The 20,159-nt window shown below is 40.6% G+C and overlaps 1 protein-coding gene across 5 annotated transcripts in view; it reads right to left on the bottom strand.

Annotated features, from left to right (window-relative positions):
• Positions 1–18,062, bottom strand: part of CNOT10 (CCR4-NOT transcription complex subunit 10) — a 100,136-nt gene extending 82,074 nt beyond the window's left edge. For 2 of the 5 annotated variants that reach the window (XM_073678039.1, XM_073678041.1), the window contains exons 1-7: positions 17,955–18,062; positions 16,665–16,767; positions 14,296–14,390; positions 13,546–13,707; positions 13,117–13,267; positions 7,983–8,051; positions 559–707 (exon numbers count right to left, since the gene is read on the bottom strand). In XM_073678039.1, coding sequence (XP_073534140.1) covers positions 559–707; positions 7,983–8,051; positions 13,117–13,267; positions 13,546–13,707; positions 14,296–14,390; positions 16,665–16,686 — 648 coding nt within the window. In that variant the 5' untranslated portion in view covers positions 16,687–16,767; positions 17,955–18,062. The other 3 variants (XM_073678042.1, XM_073678043.1, XM_073678040.1) reach the window with 2 other exon arrangements.
• Between the last annotated feature and the right edge of the window lie 2,097 nt (positions 18,063–20,159).

Raw genomic sequence — 20,159 nt, 5'->3', positions numbered from 1 at the left:
GTGGCTCTCAAGGTAAAAAAGGTTGGGGACCACTGCTCTAAGGGTACGTTCTGTGGCTCCATAGAGGGTTCAATCAGTGAATCAGTGGCTGAAGTCGTAAACAACAGCGCAGTCGTTTCTGACTTCTAAGATGGATATGGTCATAAAAAAAAAGCTCAGTGTCCAAAGTTAAAGGGAGTCTGCCATCACAGAATGACTGTTCAAACCAAGCACAGGCATTTGGTGCACCCTTGGTGAGGCCAAACAGTTCAGTACACCTTCTCACCTACTTGTTTTGCTTCTATCTCCACCCCCCTCTGACAGCTCTGGCTGTATAGACCCAGAGAAGGTCGGAAATTAATGGAAAACAAGTAGGTGGGAAGGTGCACTTAAATATTTGGCCGTGCCAAGAATGCACCGAGCACCTGTACTTTGTTACAACAGTCATGCTGTGCTGACAGAGTACCTTTAATGTTTTGGAGTATGATTGATTACTGAGTCTGGCTCCATCTATAGCTTTACGACTCCATTGTGAACGTGTAGCTGAAACGTGATGTGAAGCTGGTTTTTATAACTTACCTCATTATTTTTACCATTTTTATTATTATTGCTGCCCTGCAAGATCATTTTTTCCAGTACCACCAGAAGGTGTAACGCTTTTTCCGTTTGGTAAGTTAGAAGGTAGAGGTCAACCAGCAAAAAGCATACTGCATGTGCAAATTTCTCTTCTGAAATATAAATATAAAAAAATACATATATATATATATATATATATATATATATATATATATATATATATATATATATATATATATATATATATATATATAGAAAAGAAAATTGTTAAGCCGATATACAGAATTGTGCAACTGACTAAGGAACAATGAAAAAAATAATAAAATCATCTATGCAATTCTTCTTAGTCCCTCCTTCAACCCTCTTTTTTCTTACATTTCATGAACTATTATACAGTGAAACCTCTCTAAAAGACCATCTCTTTGATAAGATCACCCTTTCATCCACATCCGATATTAAAGGGAACCTGACACTTGATAAATGCTGCCCGTGGATCGCTTTTAGCACGCCCCCTGACAAAGCCAGGGTGAAACGCGCGTTGGGGTGCCAGGATCACATGCTGGACCTGGGTGATATGTGAGTAATTTTCCTTATACTTTAGTATCATGTCATGCCACTAAGGCTTTAATGTAATGATGATGAACTTGTAAGATCTAGAAACTTTTCTATGATAAAGTAAGGATAATTATATATGCTAGAAAGTTCATACAATGAGGTCCCATATATTTACACCTATTATACTCGATTGTGATACTCTGTTGGAATATGATATGTATTTGATTTCAGTTTATAAATGCAATAAATGTTATACTTTGTAAGACTATATACATCTATTTTTTGTTCTTTTGGAGGTATTCATAGTCAGTGGTGTGTCTCCAGTTACAATGAATTGTTTTGGAAGCTTTTTGCTGTTTGTTGGTAGTCATCTGATAAATGCAGCCAGTATGAGACCATGGATGCGTAATCTCAGCCATATATGTTTAACTATCTATCTCTGAAACACCCCAGCGTTTCATAGTTCAAAAGCTGCCGGAGACCAAGCTGCAAGGGAGACTAGTCGGAAAGTCGGGTCCCTGGCATCTTCTCCCCGCCTGCTGCCCTTGAGTGACAAGTCTCTTCCTATACCCGTATGTGCATCCAGTGTTTTAGAGTTAAATATATGGCTGAAATCACGCAGTCAGTGTCTCATACATCCTGCCTGTGGATAAGGCAGCATATATCTGCTGTCAGGCTACCTTTAAATCCCACAATATAATCTGTATAGTGTTAATCTATTGTTTGAAGACCATCCCCTTCTGAGATCATAACTTTTTTTAAAGCAGTTTTGGGAGGTCGCCATAGAGAGTTTTCACTGTACATATAAAGAGCGCTACATGATTGGTCACCCTTCTTCTCGCGATCATGTCTATGGGATAACTGGATGCAGACGGAGCCTCTCCCCAGCAAGGACTTCAATAAGAAGCTACCAATGTTAGACGACCACTTTTGAAAAGTCCTCGCCATCTAACATCGGCCAAACAAAATGGAAGAGATGAGAAGAAAATTAATTTCGATAGGATTTCACCAAGACTGATTCAAGAACCATCCAGCAATCCTGCAGACTAAAGTGTGGGCAACCCACAAAACATACCAAGTCTAATCCTGAAAAGTTTCTTTTGAGAAGAATTTTTTTTTGCAGAGATAAATCTGTAAGTTTACCAACAGCTTGCACAGATAGTCATACAAGCCAAGTTACGAACAATAATTATTGTGTGAAGTCAGTAAAATGCAATATTGTGCACACAGCTGCATACCTCCGCAGGAAGTACAATGTCCTCCTACACAGTAAACCTGCACTAGTGAGCCGTGTGAGTATATGCCCCCGTGACGGAAGCACATATGTACAAGAGTATTTTTCTACTTAAATGTACCCAAATAAATGTTCGAATTGCTGGTTGGCTTTTCTTAGGGCCTCAAGTTTCTTAAAAATCTGTACGGCAACAAAATTTGGCCAAATAATTATATCTAATAGAACCAAGCAAGCTTATTGTCAGAACTCGGGGACAGCAGGGCGCCAATCCTTGTGGGAGCTGTAATGGCAGCGATCTTGGTTGTCACACTGCGTTCTGAAGAAAATGTCATTAGAGGAGGTCAGGTTGTATGGAACCCGGCTAAGGACAAGGCAAAGCAGTTGCAGCAGTATCAGAAAAAGTTGGTATAGTGTTTGGTCTTTTTTTTTTTTTTTTTTTTTTTAAATATTGTCAGCTGTGCAAAAAGTGTGGATGTTTTTTGTTCTGCAGCTGAAGACTGCTGTAGATCTGTGATTACTAAGCAGATTGTGGCCAGATAGACATGTAGATATGTGTCTATGTATGCATTTTATTTTTTTAGCACTATTTCAGGCGAAATTCACCTGAAAAAGAAGTCGTGTGCACATGTCCTAATACTTCTTCATTAAAGAAAATACATTGTGACAAGACATACGAAGAAAGTGTGGGCAGAACATTACAGAGCAGGAGAAGCTGAGCAGATTAATAAATAGTTTTATGGGAAAAGACTCAGTATGACTTGTGTTTTATGCATTGAAATCTGTGCCTACACTTGGATGTTCAGTTAAATGGGGCAATGACATACGTGCGGACCTTAAAAGGGGTATACCCATCTCCAAGATCCTATCCCAATATGTAGCAGGTATAATAATGACAATAATATTAGCAAACACTTCCAATTAGAAATGTAGTATAGTTCTGATTCGCTGTGTCACTTACCATGTGCAGGTCATTGCAGTAGCTTAGGTATCCATGGTTACAACCACTAACTGTCACTATATGAGTGGACGTAACTATGGATACCTAAGTTACTGCAATGCCCTGCACATGGGGTAAGCAACATAGCAAAGAAGAAGAACTATACTATATTTTTAATTAGAGGTATTTGCTAATATTATTATAATTACACCTACTACATATTAGAATAGGAATTTGGAGATGGAAATACCCCTTTAACTCTGGTTTGGGTACACTGCTCAGAAGTTATGCACGAGTCCATTTGACTTTGCGGGCATGAATTTTTCTGGACTGGTTTTGAGCAGCCACTTTACTGATTGGCTCAAAGGTCCTGAAAAAGCAATGTGGAATACCTCCCCATTTTTTTGTGATCAGAGCTTTATGACTGCTTATTTTTTGCAGGTTGAGCTCATGTTTTAAAAAGGTACCATTTTGGGTTGATAACTTTTTTTAGTCGCTTTTTATTCCAACTTTTGTTCTACAATTTTTTTAACACCTTTCACAGTGTGGTAAAATTGATGGCTGCTTTATTTTCTGAATCAGTACTATTACCGCGATACTAGATTTACATTGAAAAATACCTGTGTCTTTCTATTTATGAACACTAAACACACTTACAATCACAAAAAAAATAGTTTTTGCATCACCGTATTCTGAAAGCTGTAACTCTTTACTTTTCTGCAGGCGGAGCTGGACGAGGTCTTGTTTTTTGTGAACGAGTTGACGTCTCCTGTTGATACTATGTTGGTTTTTGCTTTTACAAAACAAAACCTGCATATTTAATGGCACAACATTTTTTCTGTGTTTATTTAGGGGGTGAAGGGCATTAATACTTTGTCTCTGTATGAGATTTGAACATTCACACTTTAGATCGCTGGTCTAACACACTGCAATACTTCTTTATAGCAGTGCATTTTGACTGTTATTTCACAGTTACAAGAGTAATGGCCAACATTAAGGGTTTAAAAAGTTATCAAACTACTACAAGTGTTTTAAAAACAGCTGCCGATTTTAGAAAAAAAAGCCACAAAGGCAACACAACTCACCTATTCTTTCCCCAATGATCCAGCAATGCTCTCAGTTTTGTTTACATGCAAAAGGCCCACGATTGCAGCGATAATCTGCAGCAGCCTGTAAGCAAAGATGAGAGCACTGCTGGACGATCTAGATTGTAAAGAGGGGAAGGGAAAGAATTTGCAGGAGAATTTGTTAGTTTAATTATATTGACAGACGATTTTAGTTTCATAGAAAGAAAAAAACAAACAAAAAAAATAAATATATTATATATATATATATATATATATATACACACACACACATACAGTACAGACCAAAAGTTTGGACACACCTTCTCATTTAAAGATTTTTCTGTGTTTTCATGACTTTGAAAATTGTACATTGACACTGAAGGCATCAAAACTATGAATTAACACATGTGGAATTATATACTTTACAAAAAAGTGTGAAACAACTGAAAATATGTCTTATATTCTAGGTTCTTCAAAGTAGCCACCTTTTGCTTTGATGACTGATTTGCACACTCTTGGCATTCTTTTGATGAGCTTCAAGAGGTAGTCACTGGAAATGGTCTTCCGACAATCTTGAAGGAGTTCCCAGAGATGCTTAGCACTTGTTGGCCCTTTTGCCTTCACTCTGTGGTCCAGCTCACCCCAAACCATCTCGATTGGGTTCAGGTCTGGTGACTGTAGAGGCCAGATCATCTGGCGTAGCACCCCATCACTCTCCTTGGTCAAATAGCCCTTACACAGCCTGGAGGTGTGTTTGGAGTCATTGTCCTGTTGAAAAATAAATGATGGTCCAGCTGAACGCATATCGGATGGAATAGCATGCCGCTGCAAGATGCTGTGGTAGCCATGCTGGTTCAGTATGCCTTCAATTTTGAATAAATCCCCAACAGTGTCACCAGCAAAGCACCCTCACACCATCACACCTCCTCCTCCATGCTTCACGGTGGGAATCGGGCATGTAGAGTCCATCCGTTCACCTTTTCTGCGTAGCACAAAGACACGGTGGTTGGAACCAAAGATCTCAAATTTGGACTCATCAGACCAAAGCACAGATTTCCACTGGTCTAATGTCCATTTCTTGTGTTCTTTAGCCCAAACAAGTCTCTTCTGCTTGTTGCCTGTCCTTAGCAGTGGTTTCCTAGCAGCTATTTTAGCATGAAGGCCTGCTGCACAAGTCTCCTCTTAACAGTTGTTGAAGAGATGTGTCTGCTGCTAGAACTCTGTGTGGCATTGACCTGGTCTCTAATCTGAGCTGCTGTTAACCTGCGTTTTCTGAGGCTGGTGACTCGGATAAACTTATCCTCAGAAGCGGAGGTGACTCTTGGTCTTCCTTTCCTGGGGCGGTCCTCATGTGAGCCAGTTTCATTGTAGCGCTTGATGGTTTTTCAACTGCACTTGGGGAAAAGTTTAAAATTTGCCTAATTTTTCGGACTGACTGACCTTCATTTCTTAAAGTAATGATGGCCACTCGTTTTTCTTTACTTAGCTGCTTTTTTCTTGCCATAATACAAATTCTAACAGTCTATTCAAGTAGGACTATCAGCTGTGTATCCACCTGACTTCTGCACAACACAACTGATGGTCCCAACCCCATTTATAAGGCAAGAAATCCCACTTATTAAACCTGACAGGGCACACCTGTGAAGTGAAAACCATTTCCGGTGACTACCTCTTGAAGCTCATCAAGAGAATGCCAAGAGTGTGCAAAGCAGTCATCAAAGCAAAAGGTGGCTATTTTGAAGAACCTAGAATATAAGACATAGTCTCAGTTGTTTCATACTTTTTTGTTAAGTATATAATTCCACATGTGTTAATTCATAGTTTTGATGCCTTCAGTGTAAATGTACAATTTTCATAGTCATGAAAATACAGAAAAATCTTTAAATGAGAAGGTGTGTCCAAACTTTTGGTCTGTACTGTACATATATACACACACACACACACACACACACACACGTGTGTGTGTTTTTCAGTTTGTCAAAGCAATGTATAATGTTAATATACATAATGAAATATATAAATGGCGGGCGTTTCATGGATGTTCATTCATCCGCAAATAGAAAAATGTAAATCAGTTGTATCAATTGTCTTTTCCAGGTGACCTATGTGGTCTTATGCTAACTATTAAGAATACGGACAAAGCTGAATATGAAGAAGTGGCACCTGATATTACACTGGCTCCTATAACAGCACATTTAAAGCACCACTCCAGCGGGGTTTTTTTATTGCACCGCTGGAGTGGTGCTTTAAATGTAATTTCCCTGCCCCCACCTTCATCTTTTCCAGCGTCGCTCTCCGGCGAAAAGTGACCTTTCGACAGCTCCAGTGTTTCATGGAGCTGCACAGAGGTCACTTTTCAATACATGTCTGTAAGGGCCTCGTTCTGGCCCTCATAGACTTGTATTGAGCTCTTGTGATTTAACTTCTGACATCCAGCCAGAAGTTACGGCACAAAATGGAGCCGCGGGACCTGAAGGGCGCCGTTAAAAGGTGAGTATAAGAACGGGAGCTTACATTTAAAGCGCCACTCCAGAGCTGAAAAAAAAAAAGCGCTGGAGTGATGCTTTAAACAGCCAATGTTTCCCAGACAGACAGGGCAACCATGGATAGACTATTAGCCATTAGCTTCTCCCAGAGCAAAATATTGGAAGCCCTATCTCATCTGCAGATGTTTTGTATTTTCAAAAGTAGAAGCTAAAACTAGGGAAAGCCCATTAAAGGCTTTCTCATGGAGGGTTTCATGTTTACTATTATGAAGAAAATACATATGCATGCACCCAATGCTTACACCTTTTTCATATTAGCAAGATTTTAAGATGGTCACAGCAGCTGCCTTAAGATATTCTGGCAACTGACACTTTTCGTTTTAGGAATTTCCATATAGAAAGGAATAAATGCCATCTCTTCCGGATGGGGGTGGCAGGTACTTCACACTAAAAAAAAGCCAAAAAGCTCCTTGTCCCATTATTGTACACAAAGTGTGCCATAGCCTAGTGATGTTTATAAGATACGACTACCCTTTTAAAGGGAACATGTCAGTCAATTAATGATGCCCAAACAATGGTAGAATGAGCCAGAGCCTGGTTGCACTATAGGAAGAGATGAGACTACTTTGTTACCATTCCCAACCACCTTTTCCCAGCGCCATTCTAGTTGATAGACAGGTTTCTCCTATGTGTGTACATAACCAGAGATCTGTCAATCACATGGAGCGGCGTGGGTAGAAACCAGACAGGAGCAGTGCCGGACTAGTCTTGTCTCTTCCTTTGGTCCTAGGCTGGAAATATAAAGCCATGTTTTCTCTGAAACAATGGTGCGTTTCAGATAAGAACATGCCCGGCTGTACTTGTGCAGCCAGTATCGGATTCATGCATTGATTGACAGATTCCTTTGAGTTTTCGATAAACAAATAATTCCTTTAACAAGAATCTTAGATATAAGAATCTATACTATAGGAAACAGTTAACAGACTCAAATCTTGCTAGTACTGGAAAGATGAATCTGCATTCTTTCAGAGAAGAGAATGTTTCCCACTGGATCTGTAACGACATGCGATCCTGATCTGTTTACAGTCTCCACTGGACCTTAGAGGGAAGGGAGGAAAAAAACATCAAAATGTAAAATGAGTCTTCACCTCGTCTGCATGGAGTAAATGGTCCTTTACAGCTTTGGGGCGATGTTCTGGGCATTCTCAGAGACCTACCTAAAATATTAGTGGTAAGAGAGCATGATGGAAAATATGGTGTAGACAAAATAGAAAGGGTTGAAGACTGAGAAAACCATTTTATGACAATCTTAATAGGAAACGGATCACATAAAAAAAATTAAAAAAACATTATTTCTGTTGACGTACAACTTGATATAAAGGATATTAGGACCTGCCACCAGTGACCATGGTGATCGCAACACTACAACGATCCCAGTATGAGGTCCAAGAACATATCATTACAGTGGTGGGTCTAGTACCTGAAGAAAGTAGCATTTTGTTTAATGGGGCTGTCATGTTAAAACAAGTGATCATCATCTATCCATGTAATAGGCAATAACTTGCTGATTGGCGGGGGCCGACCGCTGGAACCCACACTGATCGGCAGAATGGGGAATTTTTAATCCTTGACAAGGAACTTTTATCAGCGTTACAAAATGGCACAGCAGGTTAGATGCCTAACAGTGGCTCCATACATTTTTGTTTTGGCAGGTTCACAAGGAGAAGCAGTGCTCAGCAACCCCATAGGGAGCAATGGTCATGTATGTGCACGGCTGCTCCATTCTAGCCGATCGGTGCAGGTCCCAGCGCGATCGCCTGACCTGTAGATAAGGGATAACTTGTTTCACCAGACAATCCCTTGTAGCCTCTTCTCCTGCAAACAATCAAATCACTCAATAGTGGACTGGCTTTTCAGTAAATGTCTATATAACATGCAGTAGATGTATTTGATACTTTTTCAAAGCAAATGAAACACTTACCTATTCAGAGTTTGAAGGGAACCTGTCACAAACACGACCTGAGAGCTGCAGGCAGCAGGTTAGAAAGCTGAGCGGATTAATACACAGTTTACTGGGAAACGATTCAGTATAACTTAAGGCTCCTGCTTATTGTGAATTTAGCCGGTCCTACTCAATGATTGACAGCCTCCACGTGTAAAGAGGTTTTCCACAACATTGAAACTGATGAATTATCCTAAGGGCAAGAGCAGAGGACCGTATTTTCACTCATCTGAGAGAATCGGGCCGATTATGAACATTACACTCTGATCAGAGTATGATCATAGTGGGATCCGATTCTCTCGGATAAGATGGAGAAAAACAGTTTCTCCATTCTGTCAGTCCATGGAAATCAGACTGCACAAACATCATTGTAGATTCCATGCACTCATTGACTTGCATGGCCAAGTGAGATCCGAATATCAGATCATACTCGGGCATGCAGTGATTTTTTCATCGGACAGACTAAGGAAAAATCGGATATGTGCAAGGCCCCATAGAATAACATTGGTCTGAGTGCTATCCGATAATTTTGTCGCACTCTGACTGATAATACGGTCACCTGCACGATGAAGAATAGTCATCAATATCTGATCATTGGGGGGGCAGACACCTGGCATCCCAACCGATCAGGTATTTACAGCACAGCCAGATAAACAGAAAATGGAACAGAATACCACCTGAGTATTACAGATCAGCTCTTATTGAAATAATAAAAAACTCCTTTAAGTATTTATGACAGATACCTGTCAGTCAAGGAGATGGACCACTAGACTACTAAGCCCCATAGGGACATGGAATTATAGGCTATACAAACCTTTAACATGGATTTTTTTTACATACATTGTTGGTTACCTTTAAATAATTGCAGTAAGTTTTAAGCTGCAATTATCATTTCTTCATTTATTGTAATACATGCCAGATGTGGGGACTTTCTGTCCAACATGCAGTTATCTTCACTAACTCATGTATTATCATTCCTGGAGTTATTTCCACCTCATCTACATCCTATTTTCTCTGCCCTCCATGAGAACATGGATGCATTCATCCTTCTCGACATCCCATTTCCATAGGAGCACCAGATTTTTTTTTTCAGTGCAGACCAGCAACATATTGAATTTATGAAGAAAAAGGACAATACATAAACAGGTGCGAAAGTATCTATAGTTTTTAAGTAAATTGCATGTTATACTGGATTTTTTTTCCATAAAACTCTACATTAAAGGGGTTGCCCGGCCTTCTGATATAAGTCTGTATTTCCTCTGTGACAGCAGACTTCAGAATTGTGTGTGTGGTGTGAACGATGTCAGGATTCACATGTATTCCCGGTGAGAGCAGGCAATCATGTGACCACAAGTAGCAATTTGCACACATTCCCACTAGAAGTGCCTGGCTTCTCCCAATACAAGTGAATTAAGCAAAGCCAGGCAAGTCTAGTCAGCATGTAACCACCTACAACAAAATCGCATACTTGAGGTCATGTGACTGCCGGCTCTGGCAATACTGGTGCACGCGGTCAGGATTCAGAAGTCTGCAGTCAGATAGAGTGATGGCAGACTAATCAGAAGACAGTACACACCCTTTAATCAACTCAGCATATCCTGCATTACAACATGATGCTTGCGGATGCATGTTTAACATGTCAGGTACCCCATCAAACCATGCTAAAAAAAAAAATCTGAAAAAAAAAAAAATATCTATACGAGTTTAGAGTGGATCTTTCTCTGGATTTAACAATGCATAGTAAAAATATTATTCAAAAAATATTAGGCCTGGTGAGTCTGGGGCATTTACTTTGAAAATCCATGCAAGAATAGCAGTATCATCATTCTTGACCGTTAAAACTAAAACCTCTCCTCATGAGTTTGAATGTAGTCAGCATGCCACCCATCCAGCCCGACTGACAGTGCAGCTTGTACTAAGCAACGTGAACTCCGCCGCAGAGGAGGGACACTGAGGAGCTGTCAATCATGTTAAGTGGGTTTTCAAAGTAAGTATACCAGTGTCATCAATTCCAATAGATTTATCTAATAATGTATGCATTTCCTATTGTGAAATCTGCTTACATCAGCTTTGTTTCAGCATATAGCGAATTTATGATGAACCTTAAAGCTGATCTGTCAGCACTTTTCACGATACAAACTGAATATACAACCTATGTGAATGAGCAGATGGAAAAAAAAAAACCTCTGTATGTATTATATGTATGACTCCACAGAACATGCCATAAATATCTGATACACCAGGCAGAATGGGAGTCAGAGGACCTGGTTCCAGAGATAAGAGTGTATATCAGACATTTATAGTATATGTTGTGGAACATGAAAATACCCTTTAATGCAGTGGATTGCGCTTTTAGTCATGAAATCTCATGAAAACTAACAAAATCTCACATCATGACAATGTATGCTGCCATGGGGGATTGTGGCATAAATGATGGGCACACCATACTGTCCAGGATATCAAGACCCAATTCATTTTAATACAAAAATTAAAATAATGGTCTGAACAGAGTCTGTTGTCTACTAAGATTCCTACTTGATCTCTAATACATCAAGAAAGAGGATCTATTAAACACAGACCTACATGCCTGATGCCACCCTATTGTTACATTGCGTGGAGCTCATGTTTAATGGCCATGAAAGTAGTCGACAAACAGTACACATTTCACTGGTTCATTTAAAAGGAGGCAATGGCTGAACTCCTCATGCACAAACGCTTATTACATGGAAGAAAACAGAATATTCATAAAGCAGTTTGTATCCCTTTATATCACTGTGAAAATCAAAAAAAAAAAAAAAAAAAAAAAAAAATAGATCCTCTCGGAGCAGTGGGACAATCACATCTTTGAGGACCGTGTCAGCAAAACCTCATCTAAGGCCAAGTGCCCACGATGCAGAAATGCTCCGGATTTTTCCTGAGCGTTTCTGCATCTCCCTGGCAGAAAAAAACGCATGCGGATTGTACATGTGTTTTTCCTGCCAGGGACAAGGGTAATTGAAGCGTTTTGATCATGCGATTTCGAATGCGGGTTGTCAAGCGCTTTCCAAGCGATTTTAGCATCACTTGGAAAGTGCTTGACAACTTGGTCACACTATATATAAAATCCATACCGGTTGCATGGATTTATAGTGTGACCAAGTTAGTTAAAAAAAAGAATAAAAATGGTATAAAAAAAACAAACAAACAACCATACTCACCTTCCGATGGCCCCCGGTCTCCTTATCCGATCCGTCCGGTCTTCCCGGTATCTCGCGGTTGTGTAAAAAGACCTTCCATGACGTCATTTAGTCATGTGACAGGTCACACGACCGCCGACGTCAGCGGTCGCGTGACCCGTCACATGACTAAATGATGTCATGGCAGGTCCTTTTAGACCATCGCGCGCTGCCGGGGAGCCAGGACGCATCGTACAGGAGACCGGGGGACATCGGAAGGTAAGTATAATGTATATTTTTTATTTTAATTCTTTTCTTTTTTTTTTTACAGGTACTATGGTACCTGGGTCTGGAAGAGAGTCTCCTCTTCTCCAAACCCGGGTACCATCTGCACATTGAATCGTTTAAAGTCCGCATGTGCACATGTAGTCATGCGCATATTAAGCGATTCAGTGCAAGTCAATGGCGGCGAAAACGCCGCGATTACGCAAAATAATTGGTAGTGCTGCGGATTTTTACGCAATGATAATCCGCAGCATGTGCACAGCACATGCGGATCATCATTGGGGAACATTGCAGACCTTCTACCAAGCGTTTTTTAAGCGTTTCTTCAGCGGAATTGCCGCTGCGGAAACGCTTAAAAAACGCATAGTGGGCACACAGCCTAAGGGAGCATTTACACTGCGTTATTATTGGGAATAAGCCTGCTGAGAATGCTTGTTTCCTGACAATCGGCCAGTGTAAACAGGCTACCCGACAAATGAGCAAAATGCTCGTCTATTGGTAGAAATGATAAACTATCATTCTCGGCAGCACTTGTGCTGTATAAACAGGACACGAGCTGCCAAGAACAATGCTCTGTGAACATGGAAATGTGTTCAGCCTGTCTCAGCAAGCTATTAAATGACGGCTGATCTGTTTACATGTAGCTGATCGGGGTCATTTAATGGCCGAGGTTGGCTAGTGTAAATGCATCTGAATGCTTCACATGAGTGAATAATATGTTAATGAATGAGGGATTAATGAACAAAGTCCATGATAATAAGGATGCAAACAAAGAAACTAAAGAAAGAGGCAAATCTACATAGACTTTCATGTAAACTATCGAAAAAGTCCTAAACTCACCAAAGGGCTCGATGAACTGATAAAGCTTTTCTCCGATGGCAATGGCCTCCATGTGCTGGCGCAGATAATACAGGATGACAGCCTGGTTGTAATACAACATGCTGTTTTCCACATCATCTAAGCTGTCCATCTCATCTACAGCTGAATGAACCTAGAAGTAAAGTTTATAAAGATGGCTAAACACATAAAGCTCAGGTTATTATTATATTAATATAACAATCCTCTAGTTGCAGGTGGTAGAAAGTAGTCAGCACACCACAGCTTCGCACCGTATATTGTGGATGTTTTTAGACACTGTCGCTTATATATTATTATATATATATATATATATATATATATATATATATATATATATATATATATATATATATATATATATATATATAATATTATATATTGCATAATGAAGAACTGGAATAGCTTTCTTACCTCATTTCTCAGATGGTTTAGTGTCTGTTTTAAGTTGTCCGTTGAGCTCTGGTTGCTTTTGTAAAACTCAGCGACTGCCATATTCAGCATTATCTTGTAATCATCCTTGTTAATTTCTTTCAGGTCACCAAGATGCTGAAGACAAGCTTCATAGTTTCCAGCCTGGCACACACAAAATTCCATTATAAAGAAAGAGAAAAAGAAATCATTTTTATCATACGAAATATTATAAGTACACACAGTCCATTCCAAGTTATGAATCATTTTCAATCATTTTCTAAATCTTTAGTGTTAATGCACTTTTTCCAAGAGGACAGCTAAAACTTTAACCCCTGCATGAAGCAATACTTGGGATTTAGTCACATTTCACTTTTTTTTTTTTTTTTTTTTTTTTAGGTAATCTTTTCAAATAATCACACTGGGTAAAATAAACTATTATATACATCTTTTTACATGCAGTCCATAGGCAGACAGACAATCTAGGAAGACCTCCAAGGAACAAATATCTGCCATGTTTAAAGCATAAAGGAAAATATGACATTAGAATGTTTTTTTTTGGATTTGACCTTTTATTACTAAATAAACATTTTCTGTGCATATTTTTACTGGTTGGCACGTGCCTGATAAAAGTTATTGGATACGCAAAAATGAACCAGCTTTGCAGACAGCATGCAATGTCACTATCTAAAATAATCAAGAAGAGCAGCATGAATTCATCAGCACTACAGGGCAAAAAGATAAATAAATTACCGTGAATGTCTGGAAAGAACTCCTGGACAGCTCCTTTTCTTGATCGGAGATACCAGAACAATTCGCCGAACCCTCATTCTTTTCCGTGCTCTGCTCTAAAGGCGATTTAAAACCAACAAATTATAACTAAGAAAAGCAAAGTTCCCAATCGAGAAAAAATGAAAAACCTATCTAAGTGTGTGTGTACAATATATATATATATATATATATATATATATATATATACATATACATACAGTGCCTACAAGTAGTATTCAACCCCCTGCAGATTTAGCTGGTTTGATAAGATGCAAATAAGTTAGAGCCTTCAAACTGCAAACGAGAGTAGGTTTTATGAACAGAAGCATAAATCTTACAAACCAAAAAGTTATGTTGCTCAGTTGAATTTTATTAAATTTTAAACATAAAAGTGTGGGTCAATTATTATACAACCCCTATGTTTAATATTTTGTGGAATAACCCTTGTTTGCAATTACAGCTAATAATCGTCTTTTATAAGACCTGATCAGGCCGGCACAGGTCTGTGGAGTTATCTTGGCCCACTCCTCCATGCAGATCTTCTCCAAGTTATCTAGGTTCTTTGGGTGTCTCATGTGGACTTTATTCTTGAGCTCCTTCCACAAGTTTTCAATTGGGTTAAGGTCAGGAGACTGACTAGGCCACTCCAACACCTTGACTTTTTCCCTATTGAACCAGGCCTTGGTTTTCTTGGCTGTGTGCTTTGGGTCGTTGTCTTGTTGGAAGATGAAATTACGACCCATCTTAAGATCCTTGATGGAGGAGCGGAGGTTCTTGGCCAAAATCTCCAGGTAGGCCGTGCTATCCATCTTCCCATGGATGCGGACCAGATGGCCAGGCCCCTTGGCAGAGAAACAGCCCCACAGCATGATGCTGCCACCACCATGCTTGACTGTAGGGATGGTATTCTTGGGGTCGTATGCAGTGCCATCCAGTCTCCAAACGTCACGTGTGTGGTTGGCACCAAAGATCTCGATCTTGGTCTCATCAGACCATAGAACCTTGAACCAGTCTGTCTCAGAGTCCTCCAAGTGATCATGAGCAAACTGTAGACGAGCCTTGACATGACGCTTTGAAAGTAAAGGTACCTTACGGGCTCGTCTGGAACGGAGACCATTGCAGTGGAGTACGTTACTTATGGTATTGACTGAAACCAATGTCCCCACTGCCATGAGATCTTCCCGGAGCTCCTTCCTTGTTGCCCTTGGGTTAGCCTTGACTCTTCGGACAAGCCTGGCCTCGGCACGGGAGGACACTTTCAAAGGCTGTCCTGGCCGTGGAAGGCTAACAGTAGTTCCATAAGCCTTCCACTTACGGATGATGCTCCCAACAGTGGAGACAGGTTTTGTACCCCTTGCCAGCCTTGTGACCCTCCACGATCTTGTCTCTGATGGCCTTGGAATGCTCCTTTGTCTTTCCCATGTTGACCATGTCTGAGTGCTGTTCACAAGTTTGGGGAGGGTCTTAAATAGTCAGAAAAGGCTGGCAAAAGAGATCATTATTCTTGGTGCCTGAACTACTTCTTAATACTTTAGGGGGACCAAACAGAATTCTTGTGGTTTGAGGGGTTGAATAATAAATGAAACTCTGAATTAACTTTTTACGTTAAAAAAAAAAAATAAAAATTTGCTGCAGTGCATTTCCCACTTCCAGGCTGATCTACAGTACAAATGTCACAATGCCAAGTTAATTCCGCATGTGTCAACCAGCTAAATCTGCAGGGGGTTGAATACTACTTGTAGGCACTGTATATATAAAACATTCCTCTCAAATACAAAAAACATTTTTTTTTTTTTTATTGGCCAACAAGTCATTAAATAGGTTTTTCGGGCTTTAAAAAAAATAATAATTTATATACATAAGGAAGGACACACATGGTGCATTGTTTCCAACCATTTTCAGTTTACATTGCTCATGTGTAATAACAGCACAGGATTCTCTCAGTATGAACAGCATGCGACTGACACATCCAGTGATTGGCATGAGCGATCATCTGCTGATACAGTAGGTCACACTGTAGACACAAACAACAGGTGACTATGGACAAGTAGAGGCAGAGTCAGAGAGGGGGGGGGGGTTAAAGAGGCAAGTATTCGCTTTTCCAGAATAACCACAGTCTCTGAATTAGTGAAGGTCAAAGGTTTCAGACTTTTAGCAGACCCTCTGAGTTAGGGTTCAGCAGCTACTTTCTACAGTGCATGTATGGAAATCAATGCACTTCTGCGGGCTGCAGAGGGGTCAAACTCTACACAAAAATACCCAAAAGCCGTACTTCTCTTGGTAAAAGAAAGCAACCTCAGGTGACAGTGTAAACTACTATAAAGCCCGGAAGAAAAAAAAAAAACATTTACCTCCGGCTTTATCTGCAGCCATTCTTCAAAGATTCCAGATTGTCAGTTTTGTCCTTGAAGTAATCTCTGAATTCTGATTAGCAAAAAACTGTGTTTTCCCTACCTGGAAATGAAAAAGAAAAACAGTAAGCTACAATGCTCGTAATTAAAGGCAAAATCTGAAAATGTGACAATCTTCACCGCCTACAAACAGGAGGCTACATGTCATTCACCAAATCATCATAAGTGCGCACAAGCAAATGTAACTTTCAGCTTGTTGTCTACATCCGGAGGGTGAAAATGTACAAAGTAGTTTAAAGAGCACCTACACTTTGTTTTCTAACATGAAATAGGGTCTCGGTCCTGAAACCCCCGTTTGCTAATGGAAAGTCTCTGAGCTGTACATGGGCAGCACGGTGGCTTAGTGGTTAGTGGTTCAAATCCCACAAAGAACATCTGCAAGGAGTTTGTATGTTCTCCCCGTGTTTGTGTGGGTTTTGTCCCACACTCTAAAGACATACTGATAGGGAATGTAGATTGTGAGCCCCGATGGGGACAGTGATGCCTGTAAAATTGTCTGAATTATAAAGCGCTGCAGAATATGTTGGCGCTGTATAAATAAAAAGATTATTATACTGCTGTGAGCGCTGATGCAGGGGCAGCCGGCTCTCACTCCCTAAGCAGTGCACACGACAAATGTTGTTGTGAGCCATTAGTGGGGGTCTCATTCATCCACTGACTTCAGATGGGTTCATCCACTGACTTCAGGATAAAGGTGCGATCAGTGGGAACTCCCCCAATCAATAGGGATACTCCCCTCACATGGGAAATGCCCGATCACTGGGGGGCGCTGCTGTGATCAGGGATCATCTGACTGGGCATTACACGTGTGGAGGTGGGAGCAGAGGGCACAGACCTGGGAAACATGAGAGGATGGGGAAGCGCAGCCAGCAGCACTCACCTACAGCTGTTTGCTTTCTAGGCTGCGCACTCCCTTAAATACATAACATTCTATACACTGGACAATCCCTTTAAGAGTGGAGCATGGAGGCATAAGGCTGACAAGTCAGAGGTGGGAGTCAGGGCACAGCTGACCTTACTTACAGAGGGCAGCTGGTAGTAACAGACACCGCCACCAGATGCCACGGGCAGTGCTGCAGTGTGTGACCGGGGACTGGTGAGGAGACAGCGCAGCACAGTGAGAGGCAAGGACTCCGGCGGAGGGATACAGCACGCAACTGTCACCCGGCGCTTCCCGGTACTGAGGAGCAACCGCCCGCCTCACGCCCTGACATGGCAACCGTAACCTACCGGTGAGACTACCCGCCGAGCGGACCCCCAGCTGTCACTCTGCGTCTGCGTCTACGTACTACTCTCCCTTTGGATGACGTAGAAATTCTGCGTTTCCGTCTTCAAAACGTCACTTCCGCGCGCCCGTGCGGCGCCATTTTTCTGAAGCCCATTTCTGAGTGGCCAGCGAGCGCTTCATGTTACCAATGGAAAGTCTACGGGATCATGGCCGTCCATACATACCTGATACTGAGCATGTAAGATATTGGGTTTTTGTCCCACAAGGAGACGTTACACACTGGTGGACTGACATTGTAACCACTTACAGCAGTAGGGCTGGACCATGTTACCGACTACAGACTGCCACCTCTTTACAGTTTTTCTTATTTCCCATTATAGATGTGTAACAATGCAAGGCGACAATATTGTGATCGCTCTCTATATGGCCATCAGTCACTAGCTACTGGCTATTATAGGTGGTGATAGCAGTCAAGAGGTCAATCCCATCTTCATAGATGAATAGTGTTAAAACAGAGCTTACAAGCTCAATAGAAAAGAGCTTGAAAGCACGGCACTGCTGTCTGAGGCAGTGGTGATCGGTGTCCAAGGCAACACGCTAAAAAGTGTTAATATCTCAGGAACGGCTGAAAATTATAATCAGTGGTAAATTGCAAAATTGCTTGTATTTGCAAGCACTACCTGACATCCCCAATTTATGAAGATGGGAATAACTTTTTAAAGTCAGCTTAATTTTTCTGGAGACAGCCTATGTGTATATAGATATATAGATAGATATACTGTAAATGAATAAGGTATATAGAAAGACATACTGATAGGGAATGTAGATTGTGAGCCCTAATGGGGACAGTTCCAATAATGTCTATAAACTGTCTGAATTGTAAAGCGCTGCAGAATATTTTGGCGCTATATAAATAAAAAGATTATTATTAATTGTAATAAAAGTGGAGTCACACAGTTGGAAGAGCGCCTCTACGCATGGATTATTGCGATTACCGCCTTATAGAATAGACTATAATTTGTAATTATCTAAAGAAGCTATCATTTGATAAAAGGTTTCAGATTATTGATAAATGAAGACCATATATGTTGTCTTTCTGCGGTATTGATTAAAGAGAACCTTTCACATGAAAAAATGCTATTAACCTGCAGATATGGGGTTAATCTGCATGTTAACCCCTTTCTGACGTGGGGCGTAATAATATGTATCTGCGCCCTGGGCCTATTGGACCAGATACGTATTATTATGCGCTGGCGATCGCACCCGCACAGAGGCTGTGCAGGCGCGATCGCCCACGGGTATCAGCTCATTCTCACAGCTGACACCCAGTACTATGTGCCAGGAGCGGTGCCGCACCACTCCCAGCACATTAACCCCCAAAATGCTGTGATCGAAACTGATCGCAGCATTTCGGGAGCAAGGGGAGGTAAGCGCAGCTTACTTAACTTGTCTCCGGCATCCTGCGCTATCTGTGCCAGGTCCCGGTAGTTGACACGGTGACCCAATGTCTTCATGACGACATCCATGTCACCAGACAGCAGGAAGATAGCTAGATCGTGCTCAGTGCACGGTCTAACTAACTTATGTGTGCAGGAGCTGCAGCCTGCATAGCATAGCATAGAGATGCTGCTGCAGCATTTCTATGCTATGCAAGCGATCTACCTTCAAAAAGTGAAAGTTCCATAGCAGGACAAAGTGTAGAAGTAAAAAAAAAAGTGTCAGAAAGTGAAAAAAAAATTGTAAAAAAAAAAAAAAATAATCCAAAAAAATAAAAATATAGTGTACCCATAAATAAATATTATAATGGAAAAAAAACCAACAAACCAATAAAAGTACACATATTTGGTATCGCCACGTTTGGAACGACCTGACCTATCAAACTGTCCCACTAGTTAACCCCTTTAGTGAACATGGTAAAAAAATAAAATAAAAAACAAAGCAAAAAACTATGCTTTATCATCATACCGCCAAACAAAAAATGGAATAAATCGCGATCAAAAAGACGAATGTAAATATACAGTGCTGGCCAAAAGTATTGGCACCCCTGCAATTCTGTCAGATAATACTCCGTTTCTTCCTGAAAATGATTGCAATCACAAATTCTTTGGTATTATTCTCTTCATTTAATTTGTCTTCAATGAAAAAAACACAAATAGAATTGTCCTAAAGCCAAATTGGATATAATTCCACACCAAACCTAAAAAAGG

This window comes from Phyllobates terribilis, unplaced genomic scaffold, assembly GCF_046119375.1.
Source record: "Phyllobates terribilis strain yellow unplaced genomic scaffold, ASM4611937v1 Scaffold_4__5_contigs__length_816908805, whole genome shotgun sequence".
In the NCBI taxonomy this organism is placed as follows: domain Eukaryota; kingdom Metazoa; phylum Chordata; class Amphibia; order Anura; family Dendrobatidae; genus Phyllobates; species Phyllobates terribilis.
This window is presented reverse-complemented; position numbering and strand designations above follow the sequence as displayed.